At 38.7% G+C, this 19,280-nt stretch overlaps 1 protein-coding gene across 1 annotated transcript in view; it reads left to right on the plus strand.

The window, feature by feature from the left end:
• The first annotated feature begins 4,707 nt into the window (after positions 1-4,707).
• Positions 4,708-19,280, plus strand: part of TOPAZ1 (testis and ovary specific TOPAZ 1) — a 94,412-nt gene continuing 79,839 nt past the window's right edge. Inside the window, exons 1-4 of the mRNA XM_067561617.1 lie at positions 4,708-6,023; positions 8,024-10,594; positions 17,333-17,400; positions 17,749-17,879. Coding sequence (XP_067417718.1) covers positions 4,708-6,023; positions 8,024-10,594; positions 17,333-17,400; positions 17,749-17,879 — 4,086 coding nt within the window. The remainder of the gene's footprint in view (positions 6,024-8,023; positions 10,595-17,332; positions 17,401-17,748; positions 17,880-19,280) is intronic.

Consider the following 19,280-nt stretch of genomic DNA (forward strand, 5'->3'; position numbering starts at 1 on the left):
GTAGCAGCATCAGGATAGAATAAACTCTCTTACATTAAAATTAACACAGTCTTTCTGATTCTTCTAGGGATGCAATTAATCCATTTAGTATTCAATGAAATGCCAGATGTTAGCTCTTGATATTTGTTTGACACAATAGAAATCTGAAAAGGTATTACATGGAATTTTCCATGGAATTCTGCCTAGGTCAAAGAGCAGTCTGACAGAGCTGCTTTTGATGCAGCACTCTCACCATGATCTCCTTTGATTTTTTAAGTAGTATTTAAATCATATTATAATTTATATTGCAACATAAAAGTACAAAGTGCTGCACACACTGTGCCACACTAGTAATGAAAGCCCTACCCTGATTTACCGTCTAAGTGCACAGGCTGATGCTGTACAATATAGAATGATGAATACAAACTGTGTTGTGGTCATTATAAGTTTGGTTTTTAAGGAGAAGAGATTGGGGTATACTGAGAAAGATAGATTTAGCATACAGGGTCATATGAAAAAAGGCATGAAGTTGAGAGTGGGTAAGAGACAAAAATAATGGTCAGGAAAGAAGCATGGACAAAACTGAGGGGAGGAGATGTAAATGAGAGCAGAGATCATGGAGGAGTGGATCTATGGATTGCCTTACAGGTAGGATGGAAGCTTGAAATCTTTGCAGAAGAGTGAAACCACGATATTAGAGAGCTCTGAGGAAATACTCTTAAAGTAGCAGGAAAGGAAAATGATCTCAGTGACAGCATTATGATTATCTGGAGGAGAGAGATATACCAATAAAAGCAAGAAGGCTGGAGAAAGGGAAGTTAGCATAATCAAAGCAGGAAACTCTAGCTTTTAGAGGGGCAGGAGAAGGACTACATTGTCCCACTGTGTGGTATATTTTATTTTGCATTAATTGTAGAAGGATTGGGTCCTGCTCTTTTTATATTTTAAATTATAATAAAGAAATTAAGGGGATCCAGCAAAGTTGATTTAAGCCTAAAATGTATGTACTTTGAGAAACAAGATTTCTCAAAACCTAGCAAAATCAGATATTTATATATTCTTTTAAACTCTAATTAAAACAGCATTTTTTAAAATGTAAACATATCCCTCTGTAGTGTTTGCAATCCATATATTGTTGAATTGTGCTAGCTAATGCACGAGAACCAAAAAATGAAATTGATTATAAATGAAAGTGAAAATAACTAGTTTATTTTATTGTCTTTGAGTGGTGACATGAAAAGAGTGAACAGTGCTAACTGTGAAAACTAAGATTATAAAATTATTTCCATTTTAATAACAAAAGGTTTTAATAATAGAGATAAAGAAATTAGATTTTATTAAAAATATTTTTAATCTCAGAGTGTCTTTAAAGTCTTGATTCTTCTTTTAAGCATCCTAAAGCACAATCAAATTGAGGCACTTTGATGGGCCCATTCCACACCATCTCTGTTCAGAAAATGCTTTGAATGGAGCACCGCCTGCCTGGTTTTGTAACACAATCCACAGCTGCTTACAAATGTCTTTTCTGGAGGTCTGCCTTCCCTTATACTTCTAAAAGAGACTTTTCAAGCAGTATGATTCTAATGCTTATACTTCCTAATAGTTCCTCATTTTGAAAGAATCATTTAAAATACACACATATCTCCATTTCACACAAACCTGGTTTGAGCCCACTTTTCATTATTGTAAATAATTGACATCATAAACAATCTTGAAACTGAAGCTAGAAATCAAAGTAATTACAATGACAATTTCATATTTTCTTCTCTATTCCTTTCTGTTGTGCCTCTCCTTTTCTTGATCTTTATTATGCATTTTAAAAGCCTGTGTTACACATCTGAGTTGGGGAAAGTTGCGGTTTGCTCTCCAAACAGGTCCAGCACTATATTATTTTACAAATATCAGGCCTGAAGAATATCTGAAGAATGCTGCTATTGCTGAATGCTGTACAGATAAATTAGCTTATTGGATCTTTTTGGATATGAGGATCTGGAACATCATATGTTTCAGATAAAACCTTGATTATCCGTACTCCCTGCTTTGATTAGCTTTAATTATCAGCCCACTGTCCTTTTTTGCAGTTTGTATCTTCAACACACACAGGCATTCAGCCTAAAAAAAGATAAGCAATAGAAGACTGTGTACTGTTTGCTTCCCATCCTGCATGCTTCTTCCTCATTCACAGATTGCTTATGTTGAAAAACCTTATTAAGTTTTCTTTGCCTCATTTGAATAATGATACATTTATCTCCATTTTACATATGGAGACAGAGGCATTGTAAAATTAAGTGATTTGCCTAAGATCACATAATGAGCCAGTCAGTTGGACAGCTTTCTAAGTCTACTGACTTGCAGTCTATACTCTTAACTTGTAGTTTAGCTCATTAATTTTATTATTAAGAATATAGTAAAACAAAAATATTTTATTTACTACTCACAGGTCCCAGCCTAGAGCACCTGAAATGTGAATTAGGCACCAAGTCAAGGTGCACTGGATTGTAATCAGGTATTTCCTCTTCCAAAGAAAATCAAAGAATAGTGTGACTATTGGGCTAAACACATTTGTTAAGGTATGTACAATGCTGGTGCCACTGCTACTATTTTTAGTTTAAAATTATTAAACATTACTAAATTACTTGAATATTGGATAGCATGTGTTGGTAATGTAAAACTCCTTTAGAATAATTTATTTATAGTGTACTATTTAGACTGTTTGCATAATTCTAACACACACAAGAATATTCTTCTAACTCTTACTTTGTGCATTTTAGGTCTGACCAATGAGCTATCACTAAATTTGAAAACCAGGCTGTGTTTTTGGCTATGTCTCTTGCAAGCTAATAGCTTTCCACAGTTTACTAAGAAATAAATGTAGTCTCTTTGGAATTCTAACTTTATTAAAACTAGATATGGATAATGAGCCAAGCTCTGTTCCATTGAATCTAGTTTATTATGGAGAAATGCAGACTAATTTCTTTCATGGGATAAAGTACTTTATTTTTAGATGAATACCTAATGTTCTTCCAACTAGATCTTAAGTTCATGTTTGAGTAAACTGCAAACTGATTTGATTTTTAAAAATAAACATTTGGGGTTTTTGCAGGTTTATGAACTCAGCAAGTTGCCAATTATAACTCCAGTTGAAGGCTGGTAGTTGCTTAAGTTATGTTAAACTAGTTATATTTAATTGGTTGTCAGAATCCATCTCTAGCCGATTTTCTAACGTGTATTCATTTTCAAGCGAACTTTCAAACCGTATTTAGTACTGATAATGTGCTGTTTGTGGTGCTTTTCTATTCCAATGTCTTGCTTTAAGGAAACAAGAAGGGGAAAGAATCCTCCACAAAGAGTAACTAACTTAACACCTAACACACCCAAGAGCTACTGGTGAGGAAGGGGGGTGGAAGTTGAGCGCTTAAGTTTCCGTTTCAGACAGTGCAGTCTCGCTGTCTTTCCGTGCGCGTGAGTAGGTTTGTTGCCTCCACGCCTTCCTTTCAAAGGCAGTAGACTCCTTTTCCCCTCCCCCTAGCTCTCGTTTCCTAACGTTGATCGTGCAATGCACGCTACAAGCGGTAGCTGACGGTGCTGTCAGCAGTTTATGTGATTTACCCCCCTACCCACTTGGAGAGAGCAGCAGGGATCAAGCGCCCCTCTAGCGCGTGGGGAGAGCGATAGAGACCGGGGTCGGGGAAGAGGCCCAGGACGCATATAGAGCTGTGAGCGGCTGAACTAATTTCCTCAAGCCAGCCCTAGAGAGGCGGGCAACAGCAGCCGCTGGTGCCGTGCCCCGTTCCTCGGTACCGGCACAACCCGCACGCGCCCAGTCCCTAAGAAAGTCTGAAGTGAGGCGAGTAGGCGGTGGGCCGACGCCCCTTTTCACAGCTCCGGCTTCGCCCCCGCCCTGCGCCTGCGCAGCTCCCGCTGCCATGACCCCACCCGCGCCCTGCCTTGTGGGGGGAAAGAGAGAGAGCGCGCGTGCGAGCGAGGCAGAACGTGACGGGCGAGCGGGCAGTGGCTGGGCCTAGTGTTGGCAAAGGGGCAGGTTGAGTAGGTGGGGTTAGGGGGGTGGTGGCCGCGGAGCGATGGCTGGAAGCAGCAGGGAAGGGTGAGCGCGGACAGGTGGCTGTGAGAGCTAGAGCGGCCGCTGGCGCCGCCTGGGAGTGTAGGTGGTGGCTGGGAGGGGCTGCAGGGCGGCCCTGCCGTGGATCTGTGTGTGTGAGCTCACTTGTATTTAGTTTGGGGGCTCGGAGCCCCTGAAATGCTTTCACTGGGTCTGCAACAGACTCAGAACAACCTCTCCCGCCTTCGCGAGCGCCACCTCTAGGGGACGCTGGCGACTAGAGTTAGCTGTAACTGGCCCTCCCCGGTGGCCCTAGCTCGGTGGGGAGGTTTGTCGCATGGTGGCAGGTTGATCTGAGGGGGGTCCCCAGCCCCTCTCCCCCCACCTACTCCAGAGATAGGCAGCTTTCTGTCAGAATCCTGCTTCCCTGCCACCGCCCCTCAAAGTCTGAGCCCTTCTGGTGCATGGGGAGCTGTTTTTAGGAGGCAACTGACATTGTCCCTGAGACAGTTTCCTCACCCTTGGTCTTGTTCTCCCCAAATCCTGAGGCTGGCCAGGTTGGTTTGTGGTATAGCTGAAGGACTGGTTACTGCAGTGGCCGCTGGCTGCTAAAGGCCCACTTGTGAGGCATTTTGCAGAGCCTGGGTGCCCTTTCCCTTGCCTAAAGGATGCCCCAGCTAAGGTCTCAGAGAATGCAGCCAAGTAGGGAGGCACTGACTGCTGTGAAGGGGCCCTGCCCACAACCTGTCAATGCAGAAATGGGAGCCCATTCTGGTGACTTCTCTGCAGATAAAGGGACCCCTCAAAGGGAGGCAAAGAAAAAAGCAATGCATTTCTTATCCTGCACTTCATCACCTATCCTGATCTCCAGGGTCCCATGTGAGCAGCTTGCACCTCCAGCAATAGCATCTATGGGGCAAGAGGAGCAAGATGGGACTAATAAGAGGCTTCTAGGTAAAAGAAAAAAAAGGGGACCTGGTCATGGGGGAAGAGGCATTGCTACTGCTGGAGGCAGAAGAGAATCAGCTTTGCAGGTTTCAGACAATGCTACAGCTGAAGTCTGGGAGAACATGATGGTGCCAGTAGGGAGATGTTGGGAAAAGGCTATCAGTAGAAAGAGAGGAATGGGACGACAGCAGTTTTCCTCTGGAAGTAGGTTGGAAGGGAAATTGGCAACAGGGATTGATGGAAAACTAGGAAGTAGCTCCTCGGCAGATTTGGGGCTGCTCAGGCCCCAAGAGGGATTTGGGAGCCCAGGGGAAAAGAGCAGACATTCCTTAATGGAATTGAAGCTACACATTCCATGCTCCCAGGAGGAACTGAGTAGCCTAGAGAGAAGTGGCAGGAGCACCTTGTCAGAATCAGATGTGCTGGGCTCTGGGGAAGATGCAGGGAGCCCAGATAAAAAGGGCAGATATTCTTTGATGGTACTGGAGCCACAAATCCCAGACTCTGAGAAGGAATCAATGAGTCTGAGTGAGAGAAACACATGCACTTTGGTAGAACGAGGGCTTCGGGAGGAAGTGGGGAGGCAGGGAAAAAGAGGCCGGCACTCATTTTCAGAACCAGCAGTGCTGAGGCCCAAGGAGAGAGAAAGGAGCCCAGAGAAAAAGGGTAGATGTTCGTTGGCAGGGACAGGGTCTTGGGTAAAAGCAGAAAGAGGAAAGAGGGGCAGGCACTCCAAATCTGTCTCAGGATCCCAGGAGAAAGCTGGGAGCCCAAGGAAGAGAGGCAGATGGTTTTTAAGAGAGCTAGGGATGTCAGGGCCTCTAGATGAAAGGAAGAGTCTGGGAAAAAAGGGTAGGCAGTCTTTAGTGAAACAGAGCCCAGGGAAGAAGGGCAGGCAGTCCTTGGCAGCACTGCAGCCAGACAGCCTAAGCCTCCAAAAAGAACCAGTAAGTCCAGGAAAGAGGCTCAGGCATTCCTTGATACTACCACTACACAGTTCAGAATCCCAGAAGGAAGTAGGAAGCCTGGGGAAGAGGGATAAGCACTCATGCACTACTGAGGAATTACACCTCCAGAGCTCAGGTCTCCAGGAGAGTACAAGTAGCCCAAGGGCAAGGGGCAGGCACTCCTTAGTGGTACTGCAGCCACAGAGTCTAGGCCTCCATGAGGGAGCAGGTAGTCCAGGAAGGAGAGGCAAGAGCTCTTCTGTGGAACTACAGCTACCAGGATCCGAGAAGGAAGCAAGAACCTGTGGGAAAAGGGATAGGACTTGCTTGGAGGGAGCAGGAACCTCAGAAAACAGGAAGAGGTGCAGGGGATCCTCAAGAGATGAAAGGGTGAAGATGGTGACCCGGGCTGCTTCTCAGTCAAGGCTGATATGTGGGAAGGATTATGAAGATCAGCACTGGAGGCCAGGCAGGGTTTCTGCTGCTGGAAATACTCAAGGGAGCAGACAAGGGAAGATGGAGCAGCAGCAGGTTGTAGGGCAAGAAGTGGGCTCTACACCCACTTATGATTTGTTCATTAACAGAGTAGAGGACAATGGTGAGAGGCAGAAAGATGGAAAGGAAGAAGCTGTGGTTTCAGCTGAACTAAAATTAAAGATCAGAAAGCCTAGTAAGATCTCTTATTCTGTATCTGCCTGTATATCTGTATGTTGTTGTCTTATATCCATACCTCTCTTCCTCCCCGGTTTGTACATTGCTGTCTTTTTTGTTCTAGTTTGTAGGATGCTGTCCCAAGTGCTTTAAATTCTCATCCTTATTGCCTCTTTTTAAAAACCATTCAGTGTAATATCTCACTAGCAACTGAAACAAAAAGTATATTTGGGAGTGTGTTTTTGGCATGTTAACAGAGATTTTTCTCAAGTGTGACAGCTTGCACTAGGGAGATTATTAAAAATGAACAAAATCGTAAATCTTGCTGAAAGACTGAAAGTAAAATATACCTGTAAAATTAATCCCTTTGGGAAGGAATTTATTTCCAGTGAATGAAAAACAGGTCAGGTCTATGCCCATAAATATGTGCGTTGGAAACTAGGAGCATTGTTGTTGCCTCTAATTTTTTTGATGGAAATATGAACTTTTTTGTATTCTTGTTGGAAATAGTATTATGTATTTGAGCCCTTTTTCAGATAGGCATGATTTATTGCAATAGGAAAAACTGAAATACTAAAATTATGGTTTATTTTGAAAATTTAAGATCCTATTAAACACGCACCTTAGTTCAGTGGTTTTCAACATTTTTTCATTTGTGGACCCCTAAAAAATTTCGAATGGAGTTGTGGACCTCTTTGGAAATCTTAGACATAGTCTGTGGACTCTGTGGGTCCCGTGGACCACAGGTTGAAAACCATTGTCTTAGTTGAATGATTTTGATACTTTATGTGAAGTGTTATTAACTTTCTCACAGTTTTTTACCAATAAGTTTTGAGATTTACAATGAAATGTTCACAAATACAATGTTTTCAGTATAATGAATACTTCCTGTTAAAACAACAGTAATTTGCTTAGTATAGTAAAGAATTTGTCTTTCTGGTTCTTCTTGAACAGGGACTTTAGACCTAAAAATGTATTAAATTTTTAACAGCATTTTTTTTCTTGGGTGATCTTGAATACATAATTTGTTAATATAGTTATTCAATATATTAATGAAGTTTTTTATCTAAAATTTAAAAGTGGGAATAGTATCTAGCATTTACTTGCAAAAATACTTTAATTGGATTTTTCCAGTTGGGATATGTTTGAAGTTACTATCAGTACTTTCAAATTTTTTTTTCTTATAACGCTTTAGAGTTCTGTAAAGACTTTCTATAACTGATACGTTAAGCTGGTTAATATGCTAGTTATTTTCTGTATGTAAAAATGGTAGGTGGAATGTAACACAACTGCATTTTAACTATAGTTTTTATTTGGTAGACGATAGTCTTGAAGAACCATGTTTGCAATATTTTCTTTAAAAAGACAATAGTTTTTCAATTTTTTTTAAAGCATTTGTATTTGTGTATAAGACTGATTCTTTTTTTTTTTTTAAATCAGCAAAGAAAATAATAATAGAAGTTAAGGAAGACTCAAATGCACAAGATGGAAAGCAGCTAGAGACTGATCTAAATATATCAAAAGTTTGTAACATAAAGAACCCATTAGTAGCTTACTCTGAACCTCTCCAAATAGCTAAGTCAGATGGGACTCTGAGCAAGATACCAGTATGCCAGTGTTTAATAAAGGGATCTGCAGTACAATGTAAAAGGAGAAGAAATAGAATCACCAAGATTAACTGTTCACAGAATTCCAGTGTAAAAGTAACTGAAAATAAAGTGACAAAGAGCAGACTGGTCAAGTGTAAAGATGAAAAGTGCAGCGAAACCCCAAACTATCATAATAGCTTTCCATCCACAGTAGAAAAGAATCCAGTCGTGAAATTATATGACTGTCGTTACCTTAATACATTTGCAAAGTCTTCAATTTATACAACCAGCAGCAGTTACAAAATTGGTGGTGGATTCTTGCATATAGCACAGAGTAAGAGAGAGACTTTTTGTCCTGGCAGTGTTATGGGACAGAGTGATATGAATAGCAGGCTTAATGTAATGCAAACTGAGAGATTGCCCACACAGGAGAATATATCATTTGATAAAGAAGGAATATGTCAAAATAGAAAAAATGTTTCAAGCTGTCAAAATGAAAACAATAAATGCTTGAGGGAAAGAAAGTGGAGTATTGATAGAAAGTCCAGGAAAAGGATGAAACTTTTTGAAAAATCATCAGTCCAGAATGTTCTCCCAGTTATGGACAACAAATACCGTGAATATGAGTTACATATGGAAAATAAAACTGCCACATCAGACTCTTTAACAGTTTTAGAGTTAAATAGCAATGAAACTACTTTCTCATCTTCATTTGATCAAAAATCACATCCCCATCTAGAACAAAATACTCAAGAAGCCCAAAATGGTTATACTGCCGTAGTTAATAGAAAAATGTACTTGAAACCCTGTGCCATAGGAGATAATTTTGAGAATGGACTTGAGCTATCTAAAGTTGCAAAAGGAGAAAAGTGTGTTTTTAATTCAGAAAGCATGGCACAACAAAATGGCTCTAATACCTCAAATAGTCCAGAAGTGGTTACTTTAGTCAATGACAACAATTCTGATTACTACAATGATGCCAGTAGCCAAAAGAGAGAGAGAATAGTGTCAAATGAAAAAATCTTAAGTAATGTTGAGGAGAAATCACAGCAATATAGCTGTCAAAGAATAGTACCAATGTCTGGTAAAAATGTTTGGCCTCGTGAATCATGTGCTAGGACTTCTGAATGGTTTCATAAAAATCATGTGTCTGTCTTGGAAGGAAAAACTTCAACTTCTAGTTCTCAGGAATGCTCATATCAAAACAATACTGAAGCTGTAAGCAGTGTGAGTTTAACTGATAACTCCAGGCAATTAGATCTATGTACATCAGAGGCAGAAAGTATTGAAGAATCCGCACGTAAGATAATAGTGGATTCTAACATTGTATGTATGACTTCTGTTAGAACACCAGAGTCATCTGTATTGGATATTTGTGGGAGTTTGAGAGTCACCTGTGATGAAAATCTAGATTCATCAGTGAATAGTAGTTCCGTAGCTTCTAACTCTGAAGGTGTCCAGGAAGCTCAGGTGACCTTAATTTTGGCAGTAAAACAAAAACAAGATGATAACAAAGGAGCTTTAACAAAGAAAAATCTGATCATGGCTCTCCAGGATGGTACATCTGAAGATGACAATACAAGTAAAATAGTTGTTAATCATAAGACATCAATGATGAAAAACACAGTTACAAATCCAAACTTAATGAAAATGTTAAACACAGGAAATCTCTCAAATTTCAAAATTCCTTTACGCAAAAATAAAACTGAATCCAGGAAAGTGGAATATATTAGACCATTAGATAAAGAAACATACAGTCCTCTGGAGCTCCTTCACAATTCTGCTGCTTCTTCAGTAAGGCAGAACAGAGTAAAGGAGAATTCCTCTGTGGTAAACTCTGAGCAGCAATCTGTCTGTAAAGAGGCTGGTATCTCTGTAATCCCCTTAAAGGAAAATGCCGACCAAATTAGCAATAAAGACTTTGTCAGTGGTGGTTCTGAAAGTCTTTCAAATGAAATAAATATACTTTCTGAACATGTTTCTACATATCAGTGTACTTTTCTTGAGGGAGAATTTGAGTCATCTGTTCTTGAGGACATTACTGAGTCTTCCGGTACTGCATGTATAGAGAAAAGTCTCACACTAGATTGTTCCAGTAAAACAGTTGACCATCCTATTTCATCAGAAATGCATGATGATGATGACGATGATAAAAAAAAATCAAGAATGGATCTTGCACAGAATAAGATTAAAAATTTTCCAGATATTCTTCAGGCATATGAAGATGATATTCTTGTGATTGATGTAATTCAGGATGACCCTGACCTTTATGGAACCACTAACGAAGGGGAACTTGCATTCACAATGCACCATGTGACTGAAAAGCACTGTAATATCAGTACTACCTCAGAGGAAAAGCAGGATGTCGAGCCAAAATGCCTTATCCTTCTAGAAAACAAGGATTCAAGGGATTACTTTAGGTATGCATATCATTACTTTACCTTTATAAAAATATTTGTATAATACTGAATACATTGAGACATCAACTTAGTTTAGTCCCATGGCTCAGGTTTCCCAAAAAACTGTGTAAGTTTTTAGCAGAGTGGGGGGCACAGTTATACATCCAATGTGAATAGAAACATTTTCACGAAACTGAAAAAAAATCAGCAAAAAAGGATTTTGGGAATTTAAACATTTCTTGGCAAAGTTCTGAATCCAAACACAGCATAAAGTTACTGCATGAGAACCAGAAAGTAAAACTGATTATAAACCAAAGTAACTGAATTGTTCAGGCTGAGTGAAATGAAAAAATAATCCTGAAAAGTAAATTAATTATTTAAAATTCTTTTTAAGTAAGGTGTTAGAGTAATACTGGTGATGTATATATGAATTATCTTGTCAGTGTCCCCTTAATGGTAGCTTTTAGTTGTAGTATGGTACTTCAAAATATTTTTAACTTTTTTCTGTAGCTGTAACTACTGCTGTTTCTGGATTCCCATGAGTAAGTGATTTTGTCTCTCCAAATAGTAACAATACATTTTTTTCACATGCGGAATAGTTTTTAAAACTATAATTTGTCTAGTAGGTTATAATCAATGTCTTTACCAGTCTTACATTGTGGTGGTGTTTGATCTACACATTGAGATCATAGTAAGGTACAGTAAAGGAGGGAGAGCAAAATTAAATATACTAGCAACCTTTAATAAATGGCAGCTCACCATGTGTGTGGGATTCAGTAGTTGGTCAGCCCCAAAGTCTTAAAAATATTTATTAAGTCTCCCTAAACTCAAAATCTTTTTTATAGCTGCTTTATATGTTAGCTGTTGTACAAAATTGGTCATCTTATGAGAAAAGTATAAAATCTGGTTTATAGTACAGGATTTTCTCCAAAGACCTGAAGACAAGTGCCTTCCCCTCCAATTTTTATTTGCTTCCTCTGTGCATGGTCTTTGATGAACGTTCCCTGCCATTTTTGCCGTGCTTTAGGTTAATACCACAACTAATATTTTAAACTATTTTTTTGAAATATTGCCAATTTGTTACGCTGAGATCCTTCTTGACAGTTGTCTCCCTTTCCTGAAATTATGGTGTACAAAAGAGGAAGTTTGTTAGGGTAGTGATGAAATGTGTGATTTAAATATCTAGTTTAAAGTTTAGTTTTAATTGTGTGTCCTGGGATCTAACTTTGAGAAAGTAAAACAACAAAAAATCCCAACAAAAATAAATCCAAAGACATTTTAGGAAAGTTTCGTAGTTCATGCAGATAAATGTTAGTCTCAGGGTTTCACAGTTTAGTGCTCCGAGGTGGTGACATTACTATTCACAGAAAATGAAGACCTCTGTTCTCAGAAGAAGAGAGAGATCATATTGTCGGTGTTGCAACAGTATTTCTCACGTGTTGTCTTATCACTATTCCTTAATCATGACCTGGAGAAAATATAACGAAGGATCACTTCCCATGCCCATTTAATCCTTGTCCTCTTTACTGAGGGCCATCAAGGGTACCAATTAATGGTGTGTTGCATGATACGAACACGTTGCTAGGAGCTGAATGGAGATCACATTGTTTCACGTACGTAATCAGGTTGTCAGATATTAATACTGAAATCTTATGGGATTGAAACCCTACATAAAGCATTGTATGCCCATTGTCAAGCTCCTGAGACATCCAGTCCACATGGGTTTTCATATGCTCATAACCAAGGGTGACTGCTGTAGTTTGAAATCCTAGTTATCACATACTAATAACCAGGGATCAGATTGAGGAGAGGAAAGGTGGATGGTGCTCTTCCAAGATCTGCCCTGGTAAGGCACAAAATGAGACACTGCCTGCCATGCATTTTCCATATGTTCAAAATATGTTTTTGCATTTTCTCTAAGCACCACTGAGCTCTTTGAACTTGGCATCCCATTGGTGGGGCTTCAGTATGTCATGGGCTTTGCTGGGCTCTTTGACTTGAGAAAAAAATAATTGGTAGTATCTCCCAAATGCCAACCTCTTTTGGCATCAAAATGAGACTTAACTCACAGTATATTGTAAAAACAAGGAGAGTCCTGTAGCACCTTCAAGACTAACAAATTTCTGCGAGCATAAGGTTTCGTGGGCTGCAACCCACTTCGTCAGTTGATGTCTGCAGAAATGTGAAAGCGGATGTCTGCAGAAATTTGTTAGTCTTTAAGGTGCTACAGGACTCTCCTTGTTTTTGCTGTATATAGACTAACACGGCTACCCCTCTGGAACAGTATATTGTGTAAATCTTTTATTCTCCTTATATACATGAGGAATGAAATAATTTAAATGTCAACATTATTAACTACCACTAGGGTATGAGTTAACACCTTAATGAAAGAACAAATATCAGATCTATTGTTCCCAGTCTCTGGAAACTGGACTTTTTGGCATTTTTGATATTTTCTTCATAATTATAACAGCTAGAAAATTTGTTTTTTAAACTAGAAGTTGTGATTCTGAAAACAAGTTAGTAGCTTCAGAGAAGTGCTGGTACAGCATATTGGTGCCCACCACCTGTTTCTGAGCCCTAGTTCATTCCAAAATACTCATCTTTGGGCTGAAGCTTTTTATGGTTGGTGTCTACCTGAATATGACTTTTTGATGCTGAAGAAGAAAAAAGTTGGTTAAAAATTTTTCTCATTGTTAAACAAAACAAAACAAAACAAAACAAAAAAAGCCCTAAACATTTTTCAGGGAAAACTTGAAAAAACAATTGAACCTTTTTATTTTAAAACTATCTGAAATACACCATGTCATGGTGCATATATAGCTAAAAATGCTTTTAAAAGATGGTCTTAAATGTCGATATGGTGCAGAGCTAGCTAACTATATAGTGATTTACATAGTCAGGAAGGCTGCTTAAAATATACAAGTGCTTAAAAGCTAAAGGAAGGTTGTTCCACCCTCAGACCATGTGGTCGAAAGTAAAATACTCAGGGCTGGGAACCTAGAACTTCTGAGTTCTTTTCCTTGTTAGTGACTGTGTAATATTTGTTCTTGTATAACACTTTAGTAAAATTTACTTAGGCTTCACAGCATTTCTATAAAGTAAGTAAATATCACTCCCATTGTATAAATGTTGAGGCTTATAAATTAAGAGTAAGATTATCAAAGGACTGTGCACACTCTAATTCAGATCTGGTCAACTAGTGCCCTGGGGTTGGCAGTCTAGTTGGTCCAGTAAAAGATGATACCTGACCCACCTTGTCTTTAAAATTAAAATGTAGAATTCTGTATCTTGTCAGAACCTTGCTTTGATTTGCCGCAGAGAGTTAGTTATATCTGCTTGCCATATTCTTGTAACATACATTCTGTAATTATGCTTGAGTATTTAGTGTGATTATAAACTGGTTGTAATTGACAACTGTCATTCTGAATAATCATTTTCATTGTTAAAGAACATCTCATAAAAATAAGCAAAACATTAGTACAGTTTTAGCAGGTAGCCATCCAATTAACGGCATACTGATTAAGTTTGCTGAATTAATGTTACAAAGTGAACCCAGTTCAGACTTGATTTTTTTCTGAATATTTGTCATCTGGTAGCGATGCTTTCTAATTGTTTGCCCAACAAGAGAATGTGACTGTCCCAATTTTTCAGTTTATAGTCTTATCCTGTCAAGTAAATTAAAATGAAATGATGTTGCTGCTGTGATTGTCTAAAAGTGTTTCTCTGTGTTCTACCTGGTCTTTTCTGGCTCAGAGCTTTTAATTTTTATTCTCTTGTTTATAATGTCTGAATCTCATATGCTTAGTTTTGTCTTCACGTTAATATAAATTTAAAATGCCATTGTTACCACAAGTATGGGACTGAGAGTCAGAATTGAGACTGATAATATACAGTCGAATCTCAGAGTTACAAACACCAGAGATATGAACTGACATGTCAACCCCATATCTCGTTTGGAATTGGAAATACACAATCAGGCAGCAGCAGAGACCAAAAAAAGAAATACATTACAGTACTGTATTAAATGTAAACTATTACAAAAATAAAGGGAAAGCAGTAAGTAAAAATTCTAATCTTTAAATGATAGTTTATGTAATGTCCATCCAGTTGGAAAGCTAGATCTGTTCATACTGAATAGCAGTAGTCTAGTCCTCCACGGTTGCAGTCTGTTGTTGCTGTTGAGTGCTCACTATAATTGTGTTAATGAATGTTTTTTGTTCTGATTTCTCTTCAAGCCAGTAGAGAATAACCTAATGGGTCTGGAAAGCATGTACATTTGGGCCATTCACTAATGTCTGTATCAAAGCTTAGAGTGTGCTTTGATACATACATGTTTGTGGATTTGTTTTTATTAAGTTCTTTGTGGGATGTCCCTATTTTCCATTGCATTGCTACAGAACGAGAACCGTATGTCCATCAAAAGCAATATAACCTGTGAAAGGCCAGGTGGCTTTGTGGTTAAAAGCTTTACTAAACCTGCATATAGACAGTCATTTTTTGTGAGTTTGGTGGTAAATGTAATTTTAGAGGTGACCACTGACACAGGGAACTAGCTTTTTCCTCCTATCTCAAAATCAAAAGTCTAGTGGACTGTCAGTTGCCTAATGGACCAGTTCTTTCTAGTATCTAGGCTTCTTTGAGGAGTCAAAGCATTGAAACCATATGAATGGTAGTTGCTGTATCCTGAAGAATCTGACCTCCATGCAATTGCAGCTTTATGGTTTACCCTTTCACATTGTTCATCTCTGATAAGTTTTTGGACATAAAGGCCAGAATTGTTTCCACTGCTGTGAGATCCAGTATAGCATTTTCTCGCTTCAGTCACAATGATGGTGTAAGTTGATACAATACAATATGCCCCTTGTCTTGCTTGTTTTGGTCTCTTTAAAAATGACCCTGAATCAGCTTCTTCAGTGTGTGCTGAATGGATGACAAGCAAAAGAATCTCTTTTTGATCATTGTCTCCAGTGTTCAGACCTGACTAGCAAGCCAGCCTACATGGTGGTGATCTCCCAAAAATAGCTTGTTTGCCTCTAAGGCATGAACAAGAGCTCCTGTACTTAAGCAGTAAAGTGTTAAAATCTTTCAAACTTCGGTTTTTAAGATAGGGAAATCTCTTTTGATATTTAGAATAGCAAGCTCATAGTTGTGGTTGAATCAGTACACAATAATGTGAAGAGTTTCTTGTCTAAACTTGACCTGCAACATACCATTTGAACAGCCTGTATTCACCATATCATCTTAAATTTAAGCCAAGCATGTTTGACTGGAGCTAGTCTACTTCCTAGAACTTTTAATACTATTTCTATGTGATACCATTAGTTGTTCTATATTTCTAATGTACTATAGCACCAAAACAGTATTTTTTCCAGCCCTGCATAAATATGTTGTATATGGGCTTGTTACTCAGGCTTAGGCCTATGAATGGATCCATCGGCAAGTACAGTAATAAACTTTGATTTCTGAGACAAACTCAGTGGTTCCTATAAAGTCTTTCACACTGGATACTTACTTTGAGCCAAGATTTAGGGCTAGTTTTGGCTTGCCAGTTGCAAAGTATTTCAAAATTTCTAAAAATGAAATGATGTTTGGCAGATAAGCAGTGTTAACGAGGTGGCAAACTTCTGGATCGCTTGACGTTAATTTTCCAGAGCAGTTAATAATAATTGTGGACAAAATAACGCATTGTCTGATCCTTTGCATTTCATATGGGTAACAAAGCTGTCACATACATGTGGGGAGAAACACTTGTAAAAAGAAATTGCCTTTTTTTCAGAAAGCGCCTTATACTTTCCTCAAAGTAAACATTTTGTTTGACATGAAACCCATGGATAATTAGCTTTTCATGAATTTTTGTCAGTCCACTGAGATGTTTGTACCTTGAGCCAAGTGACTGTAAACATCAGACTTGGGCATAATGCAAAACCTTGTACTCTCTTTGCTAAATTTTCCCAGGGTAGCTCATTTATCATGTTTCCATTCCTACCTGCCCCCTCTGATTACCCTTGCTAAGATTGGCAGCTCATTACTTCTGTGCCTTGATGTTGCTCAGTATGCCCCCAAGTTTTCCCTGTTGCTTTGTGCAGTTCCTTGCCTGCTGAGTAATTCTGCTTGCCCAGATAGCACTTTTACTTGTTCATGGTTTCTGGGAAATAGGATTTTTCAGACTATACCAATTTTTAAGCTAAAATGTTTGTTGAGTACAGTATTCTTCTCTTCCTAGCCTAAATTGTTGTATAGTGAGGTCATACTATGTTTCACTCCAAAAGTGGGTGAAGTCTACATTTCAATAAATGCCTTCTGGGATTCATTTGGCAGGAAGTGTTATATAAATTATATAAATATTCTGAAATTGGTGAACTGGTTAACTAACACAGGTTTTACAAATCTTCCTTATTTTCTGTAACTGCTGAGTTTGTGTGACCTTTGATGTGAAAGATTCCCCCTGACGATATTTTAGGCAAAGGTGTGGTGAGGAGAAAAGCCAAAATTTAATAACTTTGATAATGTAAATGTTTTAACTATACTTACAATAATACTAAAACAATTGTGAATATGTTTAGAAGGGATTTTTAAGGAGAGCAATACGGGAGGGTAGAAAAATCAATGCCTAGTGGGATTATTATGCTGTAAACATGTTCTCTCCATAGCTGAAAGCATTTGTTGTTGAACTGGAAAGATTTGATTTTGTGTAGTTAAGTTAGATTAATCCGCCTCTTTACTAGAGATCTTAAATGTACTTTTTGTTTAAAACAGAGAGTGTCCCATCCAAGAATCTGGAACATTGAAATCGGTCATACATTCATATGATGCACTGCTAATAGGTAAGAATGGAAATATTTAGAATATGTAGTTGAGGGAGAACAGATGGGTAGATATTCAGTAGCAAAACCCATACCTTAATTTCTTTCTAAAATAAATTAGAAAAATTTGTCATTTCAGTAATGTATCAGTTCTTGCTTCTCTATTACTGTAATATTTACTTTGAAGAAACTCTTTGAAGGAACTCTTAAAGCTTTCATATTGAAATAATTTTATACAAATTTTACATTTAAGCAGCACTTTGAGTTCTTAAAATTTCATTGCTATAACAGTCTTTGATATTGAGAAAATGTAAGCTTTATTATAGCTTAGTATGGGAGACTTCACAGTAATGTGTTCCATCTTTTCAGCTGATGAGATTCAAAAACATGATTCCTCAAATGGAAGCTGTCCTTTACGAGGTGTAATGGAGGACTCTTTCAAGAATGGACAACTGACTGAATCAGATGAACACGTAAAGGGTTCTCACATGGATGAGAAGGTACTAAAGAAAGTATTATGTCACAAAGTAATCTGGGCAGGAAGGATAGTGGTCCACAAAGAAAATCCTAATTACTGATGGTATTTCATACTCATATTCCATTTTAATTTTACATAGTAAAGAGTACAGCTGCTTTTCTAAAGTAATCAATAAAACCCTCTTTAATATGTACTGTATACCAGGTCAGAGTCTTATTTGACAAACTATTTTTCTGTTTTCTTACTGACCTTGGATTTAAAATTTTAACTTGAACAAGACGTTATATCAATCATTGTAGCTTTATTCATATATTACCAATAATATAAATCATGTTATTCTAATAAAAATACACGCAAACACTGCATTGTATGTCTATTAAAGCCGGTCTGTATATAACATAACTTTTCACTTCCTTGCTGTTTGTTAGGTATGGCATCAAATGTTCTCCCTCTTGAAGCCTCAGAAATGGGTGTGGGAGATCCTTTGGGCCTGCAGGGGAGAGAAAAAGCATTGGCCCTTTAAGGATTGCTCCACATCCCTCTATGCTGGACTTGAGAAGGGGAAGAGAGGGGCCTCTGGCTGACTGATTGTGACAGAAGGGGTGCATAAGCCAGTTGGCTCCCTAGAACCTAACAGGAGAGTTTATAAGCCCTTACCCCTGCTCAGGGGGACCATTCTATACTGGGAAGAAAAGCTCTTCCTTCCATCCCTTGGAATTAAAGTAGGGCTGGGGATTTTGGGCTCTTTGACCTCATGCTAGTTGCCTTTTTGAGACTGGGAAGGAATTTCTACTCTGTCAGATTGGCCAGGGTTCAGTGAATGTTTTCAGCTTCCTCTAAGTAGCGCAGGGTAGGTTAAGTTGTAAAATTAATACTGTTGCAACTTGGCAGGTGCTCAGCTCAGTTAGTGATTAACAGGGGGATCTGTTTCCCTGATGAACTGGAATTGGAAGCAGATTGGCTTAAGTGCATGTGTGTTGTGTGGTATTGATGGCCTATGATATAGAGAAGGTCAGACTAGATGATGTCATGGTCCCTTTTGGCCTTAAATTCTGACCCCATCTTCTTTAGGAGATAGGGTATGAGGTCAGAGCTCTTAATGTTAGATACAATGGATAGACAAACCCTCTCTTCACCACACACTTAACCCTCAGGTGAGGGAGGGTAATGGAGCCTCTGCAACGGGCTGGGACCAGGTTAACAGGGTGAGATGAGTGACGATAACATTCCATTGCAGGGTATGGATTACAGAAGAAGGAAAGGATGATCTGTACTAGATGAGTAATTGCAAGATAGCTCCTACTTGTGTTGCTTAATAAAGTTGCAGTCTAGTTGAGCCACATTCCTGGTGCCTTGCCTTGTCTTCCTATAGTGTCCAAGCTAGCGGTACATACTGTCTACTCCTCCACCCCAAGGTATACAC

Source organism: Emydura macquarii, unplaced genomic scaffold (assembly GCF_026122565.2).
Source record: "Emydura macquarii macquarii isolate MOO-44397 ecotype Brisbane River unplaced genomic scaffold, CSIRO-AGI_Emac_v2 contig_2422, whole genome shotgun sequence".
In the NCBI taxonomy this organism is placed as follows: Eukaryota; Metazoa; Chordata; order Testudines; family Chelidae; genus Emydura; species Emydura macquarii.